Raw genomic sequence first — 21,711 nt, 5'->3', positions numbered from 1 at the left:
CCTCATCATCTTCAGCATAGAGTGTTTTCTGAAGATAGTAGCGTATGGCTTTCTCTTCCACGACGACGCCTATTTGCGCAACTGCTGGAACATATTGGACTTTGTATGCGTATCAGTCGGGTGAGTGAAGTCATTCATTGCTTTATTGTTGTTTAACCACTAGAACTCTTAACATCCCTGTTCTGGGGAGCCAGCATTCAACCACGGCCTCCTGCAGCTTATTGCTTTGATAACCAATGAAAAGTATTTACAAGAGCTAATTAACTTCATTGGATCCATTGGAACACAGGAACATTTCCTCAAAAGTAACGGTTTTGCAAATAAAAGGTTTCCACCCGATGACTTCATATTTTCTGTTCTATCTGTGGATGATCAGTTTCCGATCGTGGATCCATAAAGTCTTCCATCTCCTGTGTGTTTAGTCTGTTCACAGTGATCGTAGATGCCATCAACCACCTCAGTGGAGTGGAGACACCGGTGGAATCGTCCGGAGGAGGGTTCGACATGAAAGCCCTGCGAGCCTTCAGAGTGCTGAGACCTCTGCGACTCGTCTCTGGGGTCCCCAGTATGACCTTTTAACTTGTGCATTTCAGACTTCAAGCCCGTTAGATATATTAATAATATAATAAAGTCATGATAATAGTACTCAGCCTGGAGTGAAACCATTTGTATTTAGTTTTTTTTTTCTTAATGAGTTTATTTTGTTGAATTTAATCGTATCAGTTCAGTATCAGTTCAGTTCACAGCCAGGATATGCTACAGGATGATTCTATGTCAATGACGCCTGATTATGGATCTTACTGGGAAAGATGGATGGAAACGGCTTAGAGCGCTCGTTTTCGTCAGCGTCGGCAGGTTAGCTACTGACGTCACAGTTATTGTCCACGACATTGCAAGTGGCGCGAAGGCCAGCGGACCTTGGTCCTGCTCTTCGTGCCCGAGCGCCGCAGGCGCGAGTGCCCGCGAAGAGCGGGCCGGCCGCGCGAGTTACGAAGCTGTGGTGAATGCAATCATTCTATTTATGCCCAGGCCGTAAGGCCTGGGCAAGCGCACGATAAACGCAATGATAATTGGGTTTTGGTGCACCTCGCGCGGTCCAAGTGACTACAACGGAGCGCTCCCTATGTCCGGTTCAGCCAATCACAAGCTTCAAAAATGAGTCCGGGGCATGGTTATCCATCTTTCCCAGTAGGATCCATAATCACGCGCCAATGACTGATGATGTTGTTGTTGTTCCACTCCAGGCCTGCAGGTGGTGATGAACTCTATCTTGAAGTCCATGCTGCCTCTGTTCCACATTGCCCTGTTGGTTTTCTTCATGGTCACCATCTATTCCATTATGGGCCTGGAGCTGTTCAAGTGCAAGATGCACAAAACCTGCTACCATATAGGAACAAGTATGTACTATTAGACCTGCTACCATATAGGATTAGGAACAAGTATGTACTATTAGACCTGCTACCATATAGGAACAAGTATGTACTATTAGACCTGCTACCATATAGGAACAAGTATGTACTATTAGACCTGCTACCATATAGGAACAAGTATGTACTAATAGACCTGCTACCATATAGGAACAAGTATGTACTATTAGACCAGCTACCATATAGGATGTACTATTAGACCTGCTACCATATAGGAACAAGTATGAAATATTAGACCTGCTACCATAAATATATACAGTACTGCTTATATACATGTACTGTGTTCAGTATTTCTGTTGCGTATCTGTATCTGTGTGTGTGTGTCTGTGTGTATGCCCGTAGCCAGCATTCAGCAAGGGGCGAGCATTCTTGGTGACGTCACCATCAACAAGTGCGACCTAATATAAATAACACTGGGATAACAGATACACGACAGATACACTGACACCGATACACTGACACTGATACAATCTGGGAGTATGTATGTACTGTAGGTATGCATGTCTGTCAATCCAGACTAAAAAAAAGTCCAGCATTGAGTTCAGTGGGGGAGTGGGAATGTATGTATGTATGTCAGTATATCATCATTAACAGCGAATGAGGGACCAGCATTCCTGGTGATGTCAGCAGAATGTGGTATATAAGAGCGTTCTTGGTAATGTCTTCATTAACATCCAATGAGGCCAGCAGCACACACCTCGTGGCGCGCTCTGCTTGCGCACAAGTAGGCCATGTGTGGCCTGCTTGTACGCCTGCTTGTACGTGAACCGCAAGTTGGCACCTCGACAGAGTGCAGTTCTAGTTTGATTGGTCCGTGTTATAACCACAATCATGACGTCAGCACGGACCAATCAAAAATTCAACTCATCTGAGATAGTAACCACACTTGCACAGATTGTGGTTATTGTCACAGGTCTCAGGTCTCATAGCCCACATAAGCTTAAAGCATGTTTAACAAAACAATTAACACTGTTCACGGCCCTTTGATTGGTCCGTGCTATGTTGACGTCATGGACAGTACAGCCTTCTGAAGAAGACAAAACTAGGTTTAAAACAGGAACAACAGAAAGAGGGACAGCCAACAGACAGACAGACAGACAGACAGACAGACAGACAGACAGACAGGAGAAAAATTCTAAAACAGAGAGGGAGGATAGGAAAAATTAAGAGGGACAGCTCAACAGTTATAGGCTATTCAAACTCATACAAGCTGAATATTACCTTTGGTCTGAGATAGTAACCACACTTGCAGAGATTGTGGTTATTGTCACAGGTCTCAGGTAACACATAGCTCACATAAGCTTAAAATATGTTTAAAAAAATAATTTGCACTGTTCACAGCCTTTGATTGGTCCGTGCTATGATGACGTCATGGACAGTATTGTCTTTGATAGACTGTTCAAACTCATATGAGCTGAATATTACCTTTGATCTGAGATAGTAACCACACTTGCACAGATTATGGTTATTGTCCCATATCCCAGACACTTCAAACTAGTCCTGTGCCCGGGGGGTGTGCACATGTGCACAGTATGTAAGGGATTGAATGTAGGAGTCTCAGAAGTAATGTTGGAGTGCCCGTTTATGCCCATACATGGTGTTCCGAGTCCAGGCCAGTCTGTGATGTCAGTACTATGACGTCAGAGTAGCATGCAGACAGACCATGGCGGCGAAACTTTGTAGTATCAGTGATGTCAGCATGCAGATGGTCAGATGGATTAGTTTGCACTGCTCACTTCGCACGGGTGCGATTTTTAATATAATAACCCTGGTGCGTGCATTCTTAGATGTTTGGCCTAACCACTGTTGTTTCCTCTCTTGGACCTCAGACATCATCGCCACGGTGGAGAATGAAAGGCCGTCTCCTTGCGCCCAGGCAGGAAATGGCCGCCGTTGCACCATCAACGGCACAGAGTGTCGACTCGGCTGGCCCGGTCCCAACAACGGCATCACTCACTTTGACAACCTGGGCTTCTCCATGCTCACTGTGTACCAGTGCATCACCACACAGGGCTGGACCGATGTCCTCTACTGGGTAGGTGTTTATCCCAGTCTACAAGGTACGGTAGATGTTTATAGCTGTCTGGGTAGGTGTGACTGGACAGATGTCCTCTACTGGGTAGCTGTTTATCCCAGTCTACTGGGTAGGTGTGTAAAGATGGCAGCTGCCATACATGGCCTACTTGTGCACAAGGCCCAAGTCGGCACCTCAACAGAGTGCAGTTCTAGTTAGTACTGTGGTAACAGGCACTGCACTGATTACTCATAATATGTACTCGCTGTACCCGGGTACAGCAATTCCAAGCAAGTCAGGTCCCCAAGTAGGCCAGTGCCCGAAGAGGACTCCGGTCTAGTAGTAAAACAGATTATGCCAAGCTTTCTCTAAATCAGTGCGTGTGTGTGTGTGTGTATGTGTGCGTGTCAGGTTAATGATGCTATCGGAATGGAGTGGCCTTGGATCTTCTTCACTACCCTCATCCTGGTCGGCTCCTACTTCGTGCTCAACCTGGTTCTGGGTGTGCTCAGCGGGTATGGGAACACATTGATTCATAACACCTGGTTCTGGGTGTGCTCAGCGGGTATGGGAACACATTGATTCATAACACCTGGTTCTGGGTGTGCTCAGCGGGTATGGGAGTTTTTGGGGTCATAAGAAGAAAGTTGTGACGGGATGGTAAATAATGTAGCATGTTTAGTCTCTCTTTGTGTTGTGTCTAACATCATTGAGGCCACTGAGGAGAGAGAAGGCTAAGTCTCTCTGTGTTAAACATCAGTGAGTTCACTAAGGAGAGAGAGAAGGTTACGGCTCGAGGAGAGTACCAGATGCTCAGAGAGACGCAGCAGCTGGATGAAGACCTGAAGGGCTACATGGAGTGGATCACCCAGGCTGAGGTGCTGGACAACGACCAGGAGGGACAAGGTGAACACATTAGACACATTAGACTGTCTAGTATTATATGCAGTGATTTTGTGCATTTTCTGACAGCTCATCCGCACTGCACGCGATGCGACATGAGCGATGCGACGCGAGCGATGAAATACGTGTGTTTCAATGAGGACGTCCTGACCTACCGCGAGCGACGTCGTGGCACGATGCGTCATCATCCACTCCTCCTGTTTTTGCTCGCAGAGTCTCTATTTGAGCAAGTTTTTGTGCGATGTCCATAAATGTAAATGGCCATGTCCCGCCCCCCATACACATTTCATTATTATTTATGTATTTGATTGGTTCAGGCTACGTCGCAACGCAATGGCCGACGCTCCATATGGGGACAGTATTTCGCTGGACATTGCGTCGCTCGCTCGCGTGCAGTGCGGATGAGGTGTCAGACGGTAATACAGTAGCCCCCTACAGTATGAGTATAGGATACACCCTTTTACACCACAGCTGTAAAAGACTTACCACACCAGATATTTTCTCATGTGTGCTCTGACACATGGACATGACACTGGGAAACATTACTTTTATTTTAGCTGAGCAACGAAAAAGAATCATGTATGAATTAACCCTCAGGGGATGTTGTCATAATTGTGTGCGTGCGTGTGTGTGTGTGCGTGCATACTGTATGTGTGTGCGTGTGCGTGTGCGTGTGTGTGCGTGTGCGTGTGCGTGTGCGTGTGTGTGTGTGTGTGTGTGTGTGTGTGCGCGTGCATATTGTGTGTGTGTTCTCTGTTAGGCCTGCTTCCTTTGGAGGACGGCGGCTCAGAGGAGCTCAGTGTCAGTAAGATGACCTACATGCAGATGATCGTCTACTACTAGTTAGTACATACTACTACATCTGCTACTAGTGTGTATACTGTACTTCTATTACATCTCAAAGGGAAATGTTGTACTTTTACTCCACTACAATTATTTTAAAACTTTTACTAGATACTATAGATACTTTGTAGATTTGGATAATGAATAAAAAACATGCATTAAAGAAGTAGTTCACCCCCAAAATGACATTTTTTCTATTGATTACAACCGGTATGGAGGATTGAGTTCAATAATATTGAAAAAAATGCATTTGGGTCCCCATCCGGAATCAATGGGGGTACATTTATTGTAATCAAATTATTATCTTAGTAATGCGACAAAAAACTAAAAATATAATTGAACTCAAGTCTCCATGGCATAAGTAATCAATAGAAAAAAAGTCATTTTGGGGGTGAACTACTCCTTTAAGTGACACTCCTCTTTTTTCTGTAAATAGCCTCTGTCGGGTGGAAACCTCATACTGTATTTCGAAATTGTGTGGGGCAATTATTTATGGGGGGAAAAAAATGCACTTGTTGGTGGTGATGTCACCAAGAACGCTGCTCCTCATTGGCTAAAAGGCCCTGCCTTTGTACTGTCTGTAATTTTTTTGAGGAGAATAAACTTGGTCTATAAAGATTTGAGAGACCATACTGGTCTCACCTTTCAGCGAGCCCCCAATAAACAGAAAGTGAATATAATAAATGTGGAGATAAGAGGTTTCTTCCTGACAGCAACAAAATATACCTTTTGCTACCACTGCAGCTTTTACCGATACAGTATGTATTATAGGCCAATGTTTGCCTGATTAATTGAGTACAATGGACCACAATGGAAACGTTTTGTGTCATCCTTGTGGATCCTTGTGGATACAATATTCAATCAGTCAGAAAAAAAGGATTACATAACATTACATGTAATGTAAAGTACATCCAATAAAAATTGTAAAAAAAACAAAAAAAAAAAAAAATTCAATCAGTCATTCAAAACTGTGTCCCCTCTGCGCAGTAAAAAGGCTCGTAAATGGAACCGCTTCCTCAGGCGTAAGTGTTACGGGTACGTCAAGTCCAAGAAGTTCTACTGGTGGGTCATCCTGCTGGTGTTCTTCAACACCTTGGCCATCTCCACCGAACACCACCAGCAGTCCCAGAGGCTCACCAACTGGCAAGGTACTGTAGGCACGCACACTGGCAAGGTAGACACACACTCACACACACACACATGCACGCACGCACGCACGCACGCACGCACGCACGCACGCACGCACGCACGCACACACACACACACACACACACACTGGCAAGGTAGGACCACACCCATTGGTTGATGTGTCTTGGTGGGACATTTGGTGGGACACTCCATTCACTACCATTGTAATTCAGTTGCTTCGTATTGTTATTCTATGCGTTTAATTCTAATTTCAAACTTGGTTTTAGTAAAATGGAGCTGCTCAGTGGCAATATAGTGACTCAGCATGTTTTTAAATGTTTTTATTTCTCCAAAGATTATGTTTTAGCAAATTCAACATAAAAAAGGCGGAACCAGGGCGGGACAAGGTAGATAGAGCCTGCTGGTTGGTCAGTCAGGGACCAACCAGAAGGCTAACAAAGGGTGAATTACAAGGTAGCCACCTTAACTGTCAAGGTCAGATGTTCAATGTTCACTTCACTCTGAGAGTGAACCAAATGGAGCCAAATGGACCCTTATGAGTGTGTAACTCTCAAGAGTGTACAAATGGAACCAAATTGACCCTTACAGGTGTGTAACTCTGAGAGTGTACAAATGGTGTTTGTCCCCCCACCCACCAGACAACGCCAACAAGTTTCTGCTCTCCATGTTTGCCATTGAGATGTTCATGAAGATGTACGCCCTGGGCCTGCCCACTTACTTCATGTCTCTGTTCAACCGCTTCGACTGCTTCGTGGTGACCACCGGCGTCCTGGAGCTCATCCTGGTGGACATGGACGTCATGTCCGTCATGGGCATCTCCGTGCTGCGCTGCATCCGCCTGCTGAGGCTGCTCAAAGTCACCAAGTAAGCAGTGTTGTTCTTTTTGACATGCAAATGTTGATACTGGACATCTCTCTCCAGTATACCTGGTTGATATGCAGTATATTGTCGGTGTCGGGTGGAAACCTTGTACTGTATGTCCAAAACCGTTCGTTTTGCATTTATCATTTTAAAAATTATTTAAACTAGTGAAAACAGCTGATCTGCTAGCACAAGGCGGTGCGAGGCGTTGTGTGCTTGCAGAGCGGCCTTGTATGATGAAGCAGGGCTTTACTTGGCGAAAGTACACATTTGAAACTTGGAGATACGTACAAGGTTTCCATCCAACAACGACTATATGTTATATAGATACTGGACAGTTCTCAGTAACCTGCTGGATATACTGTATATGTTATAGACACTGGACACCTCTCAGTAACCTGGTGGCGTCGTTGCTCAACTCGGTGCGTTCCATCGCCTGCCTGCTGCTGTTGCTCTTCCTGTTCATCGTCATCTTCTCTCTGCTGGGCATGCAGGTATGATGTATACGCCTGTACATACATACAGTACATACAATATATACCTGCCATATACCTACATTATCTGTATATGTATGTACATGCGTTCATGGTCATCTTCTTTCTGCTGGGCATGCAGGTGTTTGGAGGAAAGTTCAACTTCCCCGACAAGGTCAAACCTCGCAGCACCTTTGACAGCTTCCCCCAGGCCCTCATCAGTGTCTTCCAGGTACACTCACTGGACAAAACGATTGGTTGAAATAGGGTCTTATACTGTATAAGGGGGCCATGTTCACAGAGAACACCTTTTTGAGCTGAAGCTAGCACTTTGTATATCATGCCCATAGTGCTCACACACAGTGTGGATATCATGTCCATAGTGCTACATTTGTACCCTCTCAGAGTTATGGTGGTCCTTGAAATTAAAACGTTTGAGAACCACCGGTATTGTAATTGCATAGCAGACGTGAAGTCCACATACCAGCTCTGACAGTGTGATAAAACAAACTGTTTCAAATGTGATGGACATTCAACCACGGCCTGGAAGAGGCATTCCTCCTTACCAAATTCCAAAATACCAACGTTGTAAGAATGTCCTATCGTATAGCTTGGTTACAAATGTAAACTGTATGTATTAATATGTATTCATATTTGGAAGCCTCAGTAAAGTCCATAAATCAGTTGTGAGAAATCTGCAGATTGCAGGAAAGCCCAAGCTGAGAGCTAAGGAATTGGCTAAATTCTGTTCAGAAATACTTGTTGTTGAGATGGTTCGTGTGCAAGAATTTCTTGTTGAATGTGAACGCAAATAAAGATGTTGTAAATCTGTGCGTGCGTGCGTGTGTCAGATCCTGACAGGGGAGGACTGGAACACCATCATGTATGACGGCATCATGGCTCATGGAGGGCCCAGTATGCCTGGCATCCTGGTCAGCATCTACTTCATCATTGCCTTTGTGTGTGGAAACTGTATCCTCTCAAGTGTTACCTGTGTTTTGTTGTTATTGTTGTTTTTTCAGTCAACTTTAACTGTTCAGTCATCCTGCTGAATCTGTTGATTGTTGTTAAAATGTTACTGTTCATCAGTCATCCTACTCAATGTGGTTCTGTTGATACTGTAACTTGTCCTGAACCTTAACTGTTCAGTCATCCTACTGAATGTGTTCCTTGCCATTGCTGTGGATAACTTGGCCGAGGCAGAGTCTCTGACCTCCGCCCAGAAGGAGAAAGCAGAGGAGAAGGAACGCAAGAAGGCGCTCAGGTAAGATGAAAAGCTCATGCACGAGGTTAGTGAGAGAACAAACACACAATGGAGGACCTTTGAGTATCACCAAAGACAAACACACACTCTGGTAACTTGGTATTTTTGAGCCAAAATAATTATAATAAAATAATCCCTCTATCAGCCACTATATTATGCTGGGGTGTTTTCCAGCTGAAATACATATCCCACTGGCTGTATTTTGGTTTTGTTTCACTGTTGACATTCCACTGTTTTGCAGGGATGCCTCTGTCTGCCGGCTGGGGGATGGGGGGCGATCTTACCAATATGCCTTTAACGATTAATTAATCGTAAATATATTGAAATTGCATGCCTCTATTTTGTCTTGTTTGTACCATCATGTTTTGATTTATTCATTCATTCATGTATTTCTTTGTTTATTACATTTTTGTGCCACCCAGGGCCAATATGCCAGACAAGGCGGCAGAGGAGAAAGCCATGCTGGCCAAGAAGTTAGCTGAGCAGCGGGCCAAGGGGATCGAAATCATGCCCACCACCGCCAAGGTACACACACACACACACACACACACACACACACACACACACACACACACACACACACACACACACACACACACACACACACACACACACACACACATGCACACACACACACACACACACACACACACACACACACACACACACATGCACATGTGTTGCTTCGAACCCACATGTTCCACTTTCGTCTCCGCAGCTCAAGATCGACGAGTTTGAGTCCAACGTGAATGAGATCAAAGACCCCTTCCCTCCTGACGACTTCCCCGGTAAAGACCTGCTGTCTGCTTCAGCCCTGGTTTAATTTATACTCAGTCTGTCGTATGAAAGTGACGGATCATCGAAAGCCAAGGAATGCAATTGAGTTTTCAAACATGACTTAAGTGCAGCTCTCGCAAGTAAATGCACTTTGTTTACTGTGCACCACTGCTCAGGGGACGATGAGGAGGAGGACCCGGAGATCCCAGAGAGCCCCAGACCTCGTCCAATGGCAGACCTGCAGCTGAAGGAGGAGGCGGTGCCTATGCCAGAGGCCTCCTCCTTCTTCATCTTCGGCCCGCAAAACAAGTGAGCAGGGTGCTGATGATAGCATCTGCATTGTACTGATGATAGCATCCCTGAGTGATAGCATCTGTATGTTACTGATGATAGCAGAGACACATCCCTGTATGGTACTGATGATAACATCTGTATTGTACTGATGATAGCATTCCTATATGGTGCTGATGATACAATTTACAATTTAGGCATTTAGCAGACGCTCTTAATCCAGAGCGATTTACAATAAGCAAGGTAATCAATACATCAATATCAATACATCAAATGCATAGAAATAGTACTCTAAGAAAAAGGACATAGGTAGACCAAGCACCTATTCAGTAAAAACACTTTATATAAAACCCTAAACAAATGCTATATAACTTTCATGTAAGGTCATCTCATAGCGTCTTTATGGTGCTGATGATAACAGAGACACATCCCTGTATGGTGATGATAGCAGAGGTTGACATGAACTTTGCACTGGGTCGTGTTTCGTAAAAGACACACAGATATGTACAGTATCTGTTTCCAGCAATGGTTTGTTCTGAGGAGAACCAATATTATAATATGTTAATACTAAGAGTAAAAGTATTTTCTGAGCTTTTTAATATTTTTCCTGGTCCGGTCGTAAATAAACCTGATGTAGCAAAGGGAGTTCCCAGTATGAGTTTGAACCAGAAAACTCTCTCCCTGTGCAGATTCCGCAAGCTGTGCCACCGCATCATCAATGCCACCACCTTCACCAACATCATCCTCCTCTTCATCCTTCTGTCCTCCGTCTCTCTGGCTGCAGAGGACCCCATCGACCCCATGTCCTTCCGCAACCAGGTGCCCAGCCATCTGCCTGACCACATTTATGTCCTGTCCTATGTTTGGGCACATCTTTATAGCTGAAGGTTTAAAAAATTGAATTGCCAACTAGGTCTATAAGCCGAAAATAGCAGATCTACAAGCCGTGGGCTTGTATATTGGCTATTTTATTAAGTGGCTTTAGAGAGTGAAGGAGCTCGCATCTACATGTATGTATTGTATGTATGTATGTATTGTAGGCCTTACAGTACGTAAGTAGATATTTATTTAGAAGATACAAATGTTGACTCCATCTTACATTCAGTTTATTTCTTGATGAATATGCATACTGTAGGTCCTGGCCTATGCTGATATAGTGTTCACTTCAGTCTTCACAGCGGAGATTGTGCTCAAGGTAAGAACATCCTTTTACATCAGTGTACGCTGCCCACATACAGCAAACATGTCACACACAGTAAACATGACACATAAGTATGATTGATTTCCACACATTCAAAGATGTTTAGAGACAGGTTTACAATTAGGAAAAGATTCAGGTTGAGGTTAGGATTAGACATTTAGAAGTTAGGTTCAGCGATGAGAGATGAGAGTTATGTCTGATTATGCTCAGAGCCTGTGTGGTACTTTGCCTCTTTTTTGTTCCAGATGACCACTTATGGAGCCATTCTGCACACAGGCTCTTTCTGCCGGAACTCCTTCAACATCCTGGACCTGTTGGTGGTCAGTGTGTCTCTGCTCTCCATGGGCATGGAGTAAGTACTGGAGCGCACGCACGCACATACAAAACTAAAGTAGATCGGGCCTTTGCAATTCGTCTGTGCCTCGTTCTATATCGCTTACAGTGAATATTGTGTCCTGTGTTCAGGGGCGTCACAAGGGGTAGGAAAGTGGGACTGAGTTACCAGGGCCCAAGGTGGAGGGGCCCTAGTAACTTTAGCTATTGAAAAATAGAAGATATACAAGCTCACAGCGCGGCACCGAGTGCCGCGCTGCGAGCTTGTAGATCTGCTATTTTTGAAAAGTCGTGAAAATGTGCGCAAATCTTTGAATATATGTATTTTTTAAGTGAACATTTGTAACTCAAATTTTGCTTCTGGGGGTTCCCTGGAACTAAATATTTTGAGATGGGGGGGTCCTTCACATGAAAAAGTTTGAGCATCACCGACATGGAAACATAGGTTTCTTGGCACACATTTTCACGATTTTTCAAAAATAGCAGATCTACAAGCTTGCAGCGCGGCACTCGGTGCCGCGCTGTGAGCTTGTATATCTGCTATTTTTCAATAGTTAACATTCATGGGGGGCCCGCAGTGAATCCTTGTACCCAGGGCCCAGAATTTGGTTTGACGCCCCTGCCTGTGTTTATAGGTCCAGTGCCATCTCGGTGGTGAAGATTCTCAGGGTGTTGAGGGTTCTCAGGCCTCTCAGGGCCATCAACAGAGCCAAGGGCCTGAAAGTGAGTTGACTCAATGAATCAAATCTCATGCATTATATTATATGTAACATTCATACCATAGAACATTAAAGATGATGTGATTCTTCCTCTCTGTGTAGCACGTGGTCCAGTGTGTGTTTGTGGCCATAAAGACCATAGGGAACATTGTGCTGGTCACCATGCTGCTGGACTTCATGTTCGCCTGTATCGGAGTCCAGCTCTTCAAGGTGAGATAGCAGCACTATTAAATTATACTTAGTTGAGTGCGGTGTCGTTCAGCGAAAATAGCAGATCTACAAGCTCACAACACGTCACAGAGGCGTGATTATGGATCCCACTGGGAAAGATGGATAACCACGCCCCGGACTAATTTTTGAAGCTTGTGATTGGCTGAACCGGACTTAGGGAGCGCTCCGTTGTAGTCACTTGGACCGCGCGAGGTGCACCAAAACCCAATTATCATTGCGTTTATCATGCGCTTGCCCAGGTCTTATGGCCTGGGCATAAATAGAACGATTGCATTCACCACGGCTTCGTAACTCACGCGGCGCTCCGCCGGCCGCGTGGCCCTGGCCCGCTCTTCGCGGGCACTCGCGCCTGCGGCGCTCGGGCGTGAAGAGGACCAAGGTCCGCTGGCCTTCGCGCCGCTTGCAATGTCGTGGACAATAACTGTGACGTGAGTAGCTAACCTGCCGACGCTGACGAAAACGAGCGCTCTATGCCGTTTCCATCCATCTTTCCCAGTGGGATCCATAATCAGGCGTCACAGAGAGAGCGACGCGTTGTGATCAGCTATTTTTTAAAAGGTCTGTCCCTGCCCCTCTACCATTCTCTGCACGTCCCTGAACAGTGAGTAGCACATACTGTACATGAGCCCAGCCTTGTTGTTGCCCATGCAGTGCTGCAGGACTAACACTGGGTCGTGCTGTTCTCCTCTTCTCCAGGGCAAGTTCTATGCGTGCACTGATCCCGACCAGATGACTGAGGAAACATGCAAGTATGAACAATGAACTCATATTTATATCAATCAAGTTACAACACAATATTCTTTCAGCATAATGTGTGTGCGTACGTGTGTGAGTGTGTTGTATTACTAGTTTACTACACTTGTGAGGACCAAAGGTCCCCACAAGTATATGCCTATATAGTATAATATGAGAAATAGATGTTGTGAGGAAGCATTTTCCCTGCAGACCTCACAAGAAACAGGGTTGTTTTATGGTTGAAAAAATATTGTTAGAGACAGGTTTACGATTAGGAAAAGATTCAGGTTGGGTTTAGTTTTGGGATTGGACATTTAGAAGATAGGGATTAGATATGGTCAGAGTTGTATGCCTGATTTACACTGTCGTGTGCTGGTGTTGTGTCGAAAAATAGCCGATCTACAAGCTCACAACAAGTTGCTGTGCAACACGCTGTGAGTTTGTAGATCGCCTATTTTTCCAGCTCTAGACTTACAATTTGGGGGGGGGGAATAACTTGTTGAACGTGAACTCAAATTTGGATGTTAAATGTGTGCATGTCTCTCTCAGGGGTTGGTATATAAAGTACCAAGAGGGGGCGCTACATGAGATGGAGCTCAGGAAGAGAGAGTGGATCAACTCTGAGCTCAACTTTGACAACATCCTGAATGGCATGCTGGCTCTGTTCACCATATCTACCTTCGAAGGATGGCCCAAGTAATAGACACACACTGTTGTGTTGTGTTGTGTTGTGTTGTGTTAATGTGTTGTGTTGTGTTGTGTTGTGTTGTGTTGTGTTGTGTTGTGTTGTGTTGTGAACACAATTACTCTTGCACCCAGAACTGCCATAATATGGGGCAAAATAATATGGGGCAAAATACCACAAAATGTGAGCAAAATTATAAATTTCTATAACTCGTAGTCACATTATAAACAACAGAAACATTTAAAAAGAGGCATTGAAATCATAAAAGGAGAGACCATAAAATAAGTAAAAAAAAAAGAAGGATTTACTCAATCTGTTTGACTAAGAACATAAGGTTAAGAAGCAGTGTGTGTGTGTGTGTGTGTGTGTGTGTGTGTGTGTGTGTGTGTGTGTGTGTGTGTGTGTGTGTGTGTGTGTGTGTGTGTGTGTGTGTGTGTGTGTGTGTGTGTGTGTGTGTGTGTGTGTGTGTGTGTGTGTGTGTGTGTGTGTGTGCGCGCGTGCGTGCGTGCGTGCGTGCGTGTGTGCGCATTATTGTATAAAGCCAGGATGGGCTTTTGGAACTTTCTTGGTAAACTTTGGACTGTGGGCGGTAACTACGGTTAAAAATTAGGAACACCTGCGATACGCTCATATCAGAGAATTGCACGTCAGTTTGTGCTTATCGAAAGTAACCACACCTTTAGTCACTTTATTTAGGCACTATTTTACAGAAAGCTTATATAATCAGTTCTCAAATGTCCTCAAGTATAGCTGAATTTGCGAAATAGACATTATGAGGACCATTTTCCTGTTGATGTCCTCAATTATACCAACCAGTGTGTGCGTGTGTGTGTGCGTAGGTTACTGTACAAAGCCATAGACTCCAACATGGAGGACACGGGTCCGGTGTACAACAACCGTGTGGCCATCTCCATCTTCTTCATCATCTACCTCATCCTCATCGCCTTCTTCATGATGAACATCTTTGTGGGCTTCGTCATCGTCACCTTCCAGGAGCAGGGTGAGCAGGAGTACAAGAACTGTGAGCTGGACAAGAACCAGGTGAGACTGCGTTGCAACGTGTATAATTTGATGATGAATCTAAATCTCTGCGTTATGATTATCGTCCCATCCCTAGTGTGCCGTCTGAAGCCCTGTGTTATGGTTCCGTTGTCGCACCGCACTGTGTTCTTCTATACGTAGGTGGTGCACCTCTTTCCATTCTTAGCTGTTCTCTGGGTTGGCTCCCACAGTGTCAGTTTGCTCGTCACCAGTTACGGGTGCCTGACGCAGTGCCCTTCCAGCCTCATCCTTCTCTGACCTTGTCTGTGACCCGTGGGAGGCCTGTAGAGGGCCACGTTTCTGATGTGGTCGGCCCATGTGACATCAAGTGCCATTCATAGCATATAGTTTTTCATAGCATTCTAGAGACTAGAATGAAAATGTTCCTGTCTCCACTGTGAGGGTCCATGTCTCAGCCCCATAAAACAGTACTGACTCCACTGTGAGGGTCCATGTCTCAGCCCCATACAGCAGTGCTGACTCCACTGTGAGGGTCCATGTCTCAGCCCCATACAGCAGTACTGACTCCACTGTGAGGGTCCATGTCTCAGCCCCATAAAACAGTACTGACTCCACTGTGAGGGTCCATGTCTCAGCCCCATACAGCAGTACTGACTCCACTGTGAGGGTCCATGTCTCAGCCCCATAAAACAGTACTGACTCCACTGTGATGGTCCATGTATCAGCCCCATACAGCAGTACTGACTCCACTGTGAGGGTCCATGTCTCAGCCCCAAAAAACAGTACTGACTCCACTGTGAGGGTCCATGTCTCAGCCCCATAAAACAGTACTGACTCCTATGTGAGGGTCCATGTCTCAGCCTCCATACAGCAGTAGGCCTACTGACTACTAGCTACAGTACAAACATCCTCCTCTTGAGGTCTTAATTCTCCCATGTTATGTCTGATTTCCACACCCTCCTCATCCCATGTAGAGAATTCAAGGCCCACGGTGCAGCCAAGCTCATATGTTCCTAATTGTTCCTCCGTACTGTAGATGTTTCTCTTATGATATGTCTGTTTTTATTTCTTCTATTAAACAAAGTTTACGTAACCCTTTCAGCGCCAGTGTGTGCAGTATGCTCTGAAGGCACGGCCACTGCGCTGCTACATTCCTAAGAACCCGTACCAGTACCAGGTGTGGTACATCGTCACTTCCTGCTACTTTGAGTACCTCATGTTCCTTCTCATCATGCTGAACACCATGTGTCTGGGAATGCAGGTACTATACCACCTCAAATCCACAATACCACATAATTATATCATCACAAAATCTTATTTGGGGGCCCAACTGCAATACTCTCGTGGCTCACCAGTGGGACCCAGCACACAGGTTGAGAACCACTGAGCTAATGACCATGCAGACATACCTTAAATTTGTTCTCATGTTTTTGCTACTTTTCAATCTATTTTTTGTATTTTATACAAACATTACACATTATTATTATTGATGCTAGGTTGTTGGTTTACCTGCTAGTTTATTGAGGCACTACTGTACACTGTCTTTCCACATTCTATGTTTGTGTTTACGTGGCTAGTTGTATGTGCTCTTGTGTGCAGCATTGTAACCAGTCGGACCACGTCACCCAGCTCTCTGACATGCTGAACATCATCTTCACCGTGCTCTTCACCGTGGAGATGCTGCTCAAAATGATGGCCTTCAAAGCCAGGGTGGGTCACAATTAGGGGCTGTCAAAATAACCGAGTTAGGAGTTAAGCTTGTAGATCTGCTATTTAAAAAAAATATATACATTTGCGAACTTGTGAAATGGGACATTCTGCATAACACTTTCTACTTTTGTGCTTATACTCCAAGTACATTTTTAATTCCGGAACTTTCTGGTGACTCACACTGTTCTCCTAATACCTGAGCTGGCTGTGTTTTTTCAATTACTTTTTTCATTTATTGAGAATGAAAACGGAAAAGGAAAAATAAATTGAAAAAACACGGCCAGCTCACGTATTAGGAGGACAGCATGCGTCACCAGAACCAAGAACGTGTGTTTTTGATGAATCTATCATGGTTAAAATAGTTTGAAGTTACAATGGGTTTTAATAGGAAGGGGGCATGTCTGATAAAATTAATATATAGCCTATCTAAATATTGAATCAAGCCACTTAAAAACTGTCTGGGGTGTTCCCAAAAGCCTGATTAGACGCTAAAATGACCAAACGTTTTTTTTAAAGTGAAATAGCCCTTTAAGTAAAGAATGAGAGTATTGCACCACTGCACCACTGCACAACGGTAGGTTCCGTACGGAACCATTGTTTACTTAGATATGGAAGGATGACCTCCCACTTGGGTAATGACGCCCCCTGGCGATCATTCAGAGAAACTACTTCAGCTCCCGTACTAACGTAGGTAGGAAGGGCCTGTCACTCAAACCGGAGTGACCCGCCTCCAGGCTATATAAGCCCCCGGAGGCGGAAGTAACATCCTCTTAATACCACTCTCTGCCACATTCAGTGAAACAGAGGGGCATTACGTGGGAGGTCATCCTTCCATATCTAAGTAAACAATGGTTCCGTACGGAACCTACCGTTTACTGTCAATATTCCAGGATGACCTCCCACTTGGGATTCTTAAACTCCCCTCTAAGCCACAACCTACTCTCATACCCCCACACACCCCTCATACGGGTGAGCACAGCCCAAACGGGCGTGACCCATCACCCAGAAGGTCCCAGGCCCACCGGACCTGGGTGTGAAGGCATGAGAAAATAAGGAGAGACCCTGACAGACCGAAGTCCGCCTCATTCAACTAAATGAAAAGGACAAGTCCGCCTTATAAGTAAGACACACTATATAAGGAAAACACAGGGTCCCCCCCAAAATACCCCAGGTGGCTACATGCCCACCTGTGGGAGGGGAAGATCCGACTCCTCTATGACGTAGAGGAGGCAACTGCACCCAGAACCGAATGCGCTAGCGAAGAGGATTCGATATCCAGGTGATAGTAGGCTGCAAAGGTAGAAGGCGAAGACCAATTCGCCGAAACACAAATCTCCTGAACGGAGACTCCCTTTGCCAGTGCCCACGAAGTAGCCACACCTCTAGTGCTATGGGCTTTAAGTGCCGCCGGCACTTCCACACCCGCACTAGAGTAAGCCAGCCTAATAGCATCCACAATCCACCTCGAAAGAGTGGGTCTAGACACCGGCTTTCTGACAAGAACATTGCCCATTTCTACAAAGAGCTGAGAAGAAGCTCTAGAACCAGCAGTCCTGTCACAGTAGGCCTTCAATGCCCTGACAGGACAAAGGCAATTCAGCCGTTCATCCTCCACCGAGACAAACGGAGGAGGATGAAAAGCCAGAAGAACAACAGGCTCCTTAGGAACCACCATGTTCTTAGGAACAAACTTAAGATGAGGCTTGAGCAACACCTTGAGATCATTGTTCATAAACTGCATGCACTCCGCAGACACCGAGAGAGCTTGCAGGTCACCAACTCTTTTAGCCGTGGCCAAAGCCAGCAAAAGAGCCGTCTTGAAACTCAAAAGTTTCAAAGGCATCCCTACAAGCGGCTCAAAGGGAGCCCGACATAGGCCCCCTAGAACCACCTGCAGATCCCAAACTGGGAACAAAGACCTAGTCACCGGCCTCAAACGTTCAACTCCTTGCATGAACTTGATGACCTCCGGGACTTTAGAAGGTGCCTTGCCCGCCACCCCCAGGTGACAGGCATTAATAGCCGCCAAATACCCCCTAAGGGTAGAAAATGCTAGACCACTTCTCAAGCGGTTCTGCATAAATTCCAGAATTTCCTGGGCTGACGCCACATGAGCCACCACAGGTGGAACACGCGACTCGCACCAGTCCTCAAAGGCATTCCACCTTCCATCATAAGACGCCCTCGTAGAGGGCGCCTTAGCACTCTGAATGGTATCAACCACTTCAGAAGAAAAACCGGCTGCCAGCAGGTTTAACCTTTCACGTGCCAAACCCACAGGTCTAGGACCTGCAGGCCTTGGTGGAAGATCTCCCCCCTGGCCTGACTCAACAGGTCCCTGCACTGAGGCAGCTGCCAACCCGGTTCGCAAAGGAGAGGGGCGATCGCCGATCTCCACGTGCCCTTGTAGGGAGCCACCAGGAGCATCTCCAGACCGAACCTCCTGACTCTCTCCAGAGTGGGTCGGATTAAGTCGAAGGGGGGAAACGCGTACAGTAGACCTCTCGGCCACGTGTGCGCTAAGGCGTCCAACCCCAAGGGAGGACTGCCCTTCACCGCGAAGAACAACGGACACTTCGTATTCTCCGCTGACGCAAACAGGTCCGCCACTGGCTGACCAAATTTGCGAAAAATCTGGCTCACCACCCTGGGGTGGAGAGACCAATCCTCGTAGCGAGGACCTCCCCTGGACAGGAGATCTGCTCCGCTGTTGAGGAGACCTGGGACGTGTGAGGCCCTGATCGACTTGAGGCGCGACAAGCACCAAACCGTCAATTCTCGAGCCAGACGGTCCAGTGGCAACGACGACAGGCCCCCCTGTTTGTTGACATAAAACATGGCCGTCGTATTGTCTGTCCTGACCAGGACGTGACAATGCAAAATCCAAGGCTCGAAATGCTTGAGCGCCAGGAGTATAGCCATCAACTCCAAATAGTTGATGTGACGACCCCTCATCTCCAGAGGCCAAAGCCCCTGCGCTGTGCGCCCCTCGAAAGTGGCTCCCCATCCACTGAGACTGGCGTCTGTCGTGATCGACTTGTGGGAAACCACCTCGCCAATCGAGACTCCGCTGGTGAGGAACCCCTCCACCAGCCACGGAGACAGGGCGATCGCGCAGGAAGGGGAAACCGTAACCTTCTTGTACTTCAAGGAGGGCGGGATCCCGAGGGATAACATCCATCTTTGAAAAGGTCTCATATGAAACCTGCCCAAACGCAACAGATGTACTGCGGAAGCCATCATTCCTGTCAGTACCATGCAACTCCTGTAAGTGACCTCCTGGCCCACTTGAAAGGAGTCGAGACATTCCCGAAACCTGTCCACCCTCTCCTCTGAGAGACGGGCCGACATGTCGGATGAGTCCAGAAGGACCCCAATGAATGTAAGACGACTTGCTGGAGTCAGCATGCTCTTGCCGTGGTTGACTATGAAACCTAAGGCCTTCAGGTGAGCCAAAACCACTTGTGTGTGACGCGCCACTTCGTGGGCGGAGCTCGCTGAAATCATCCAATCGTCGATGTACGTCGCCAACCTGACGCCCTGCCGTCTCAGCGGGGCGATGGCTGCTTCGGTCACTTTCACGAAAACCCTCGGGCTCAGTGACAGACCGAAAGGGAGTACTGTATACTCGTACAGGCGACCCTCGAAGGCGAACCGAAGGAATTTCCTGTGTGGGGGATAAATCTGGACGTGCTGATAAGCATCCTTCAGATCCACTGAACAGTGGAAATCCCCTTGCCTGACCGACCGTAACATGGTGGGTACTGTTAGCATCCTGAAAACGTACTTCTTCAGGTACACGTTTAGTGCCTTTAGGTCCAGGATGGGACGTAGCCCCCCCCCCTTTTTGGGCACCAGGAAATAACGGCTCCAAAATCCCATGCGGGATTGGGTCCTGTCCAGCTCCACTATAGCACCCTTGCTTAGCAATGAGCTGATCTCTTCTCTCAAAAGACTTGCTTTTAAACCACGTGCTCTGGTATGAATAACCCTGCTCGAAAGCGGGGGTATGTCTGCGAACTGTAACCTGTAACCCCTGGTTATCGTTCGAAATACCCAATGGCTCGGGTTGCATAACTTCCACTGGCGCGCACAGCGTGCTAGCGTGTTTTGAGCGAGAGAAACCCCACCACTGTGCTTCCGTGACGGCGGAGCTTTTTGGCGGCCGGACCGGAAGTGGGGAACCTGCGTATCCGTATCCGGAACGACCGGAAGCGGAGCGCAAGGGTTCAATAGGCCGCATGGCGGAAACACCTTCTGGTTGTACCGCTTGACTAGCGGAGCTATTTTGCGGCGGGACCGGAAGTGGGGAACCTGCGTATCCGTATCCGGAACACCCGGATGCGGAGCGCAGGGGTTCAATAGGCCGCAAGGTGGGAACACCTTCCGATTGTACCGCTTGACTAGCGGAGCTCTTTTGCGGCCGGACCGGAAGCGGGGAGCTAGCGAATCCGTATCCGGTGAAACCGGAAGCGTTCGGTTTTGGCTCGATAGAGCGACAGGAAGAGCAAAGCGATTCGACTGATAAACAGACTCGCCCACAACTAAAGCATTCTCCCCTGACAGGAGAGGAACTTTTACGTTTAATACCTGCTCTAAGGCCTTTATGCTTGTCCCTTGACCCGGGCTCATAGTAGGCCGACAGAATTTCTGACTCAAGGTTAAATTCATAGCATCGCTCACGCGAGGGAAAATCCACTCGCGCGCATGAGGAACCATATAATTGTTTGACGTTAACATTACTGGTTGTTGATAAAACCTCTGACTGATTAAAGAGTCCTGACGGGACTCCATCATTCTTACAGGAGGCATGCATAAAGGATTCATATTGTCGACGCGAGGGATATCCCACTCGCGCGCTTGAGGAACCACATAATTGTTTGACATTAACATTACTGGTTTCTGATAAAACCTGTGATTGATTATCGAGTCCTGACAGGACTTCATCATTACTACAGGAGGCATGCACGATGGGGTCGTCTGTGCTAGTGCGAGAGAGTTGGACAGAGACAGACTTTGTTCTTTCAACATGTTTATTGCCGACACAGGAGGCATCAAAATTAACATTTTCATTTCCCCGACACGGGGTACCG

The 21,711-nt window shown here is 46.5% G+C and overlaps 1 protein-coding gene across 1 annotated transcript in view; it reads left to right on the top strand.

The window, feature by feature from the left end:
• Window positions 1–21,711, top strand: part of cacna1sa (calcium channel, voltage-dependent, L type, alpha 1S subunit, a) — a gene marked incomplete at both ends in the record, with an annotated part of 52,486 nt that overhangs the window by 11,765 nt on the left and 19,010 nt on the right. Inside the window, 26 exons of the mRNA XM_080728275.1 lie at window positions 1–120; window positions 423–565; window positions 1,245–1,397; window positions 3,257–3,462; window positions 3,853–3,956; window positions 4,202–4,347; window positions 5,105–5,186; window positions 6,175–6,335; window positions 6,975–7,200; window positions 7,574–7,691; window positions 7,813–7,902; window positions 8,522–8,642; window positions 8,820–8,934; window positions 9,357–9,459; window positions 9,653–9,722; window positions 9,888–10,020; window positions 10,692–10,821; window positions 11,138–11,197; window positions 11,449–11,555; window positions 12,172–12,259; window positions 12,358–12,465; window positions 13,183–13,235; window positions 13,771–13,917; window positions 14,746–14,947; window positions 16,011–16,169; window positions 16,508–16,618. The exon at window positions 1–120 is cut by the window's left edge and continues 20 nt beyond it. Coding sequence (XP_080584401.1) covers window positions 1–120; window positions 423–565; window positions 1,245–1,397; window positions 3,257–3,462; window positions 3,853–3,956; window positions 4,202–4,347; window positions 5,105–5,186; window positions 6,175–6,335; window positions 6,975–7,200; window positions 7,574–7,691; window positions 7,813–7,902; window positions 8,522–8,642; window positions 8,820–8,934; window positions 9,357–9,459; window positions 9,653–9,722; window positions 9,888–10,020; window positions 10,692–10,821; window positions 11,138–11,197; window positions 11,449–11,555; window positions 12,172–12,259; window positions 12,358–12,465; window positions 13,183–13,235; window positions 13,771–13,917; window positions 14,746–14,947; window positions 16,011–16,169; window positions 16,508–16,618 — 3,256 coding nt within the window. The remainder of the gene's footprint in view (window positions 121–422; window positions 566–1,244; window positions 1,398–3,256; window positions 3,463–3,852; window positions 3,957–4,201; window positions 4,348–5,104; window positions 5,187–6,174; window positions 6,336–6,974; window positions 7,201–7,573; window positions 7,692–7,812; window positions 7,903–8,521; window positions 8,643–8,819; window positions 8,935–9,356; window positions 9,460–9,652; window positions 9,723–9,887; window positions 10,021–10,691; window positions 10,822–11,137; window positions 11,198–11,448; window positions 11,556–12,171; window positions 12,260–12,357; window positions 12,466–13,182; window positions 13,236–13,770; window positions 13,918–14,745; window positions 14,948–16,010; window positions 16,170–16,507; window positions 16,619–21,711) is intronic.

The sequence above is a fragment of the Nannobrachium achirus genome, assembly GCF_963921795.1.
Source record: "Nannobrachium achirus genome assembly, chromosome: 6".
In the NCBI taxonomy this organism is placed as follows: domain Eukaryota; kingdom Metazoa; phylum Chordata; class Actinopteri; order Myctophiformes; family Myctophidae; genus Nannobrachium; species Nannobrachium achirus.
This window is presented reverse-complemented; position numbering and strand designations above follow the sequence as displayed.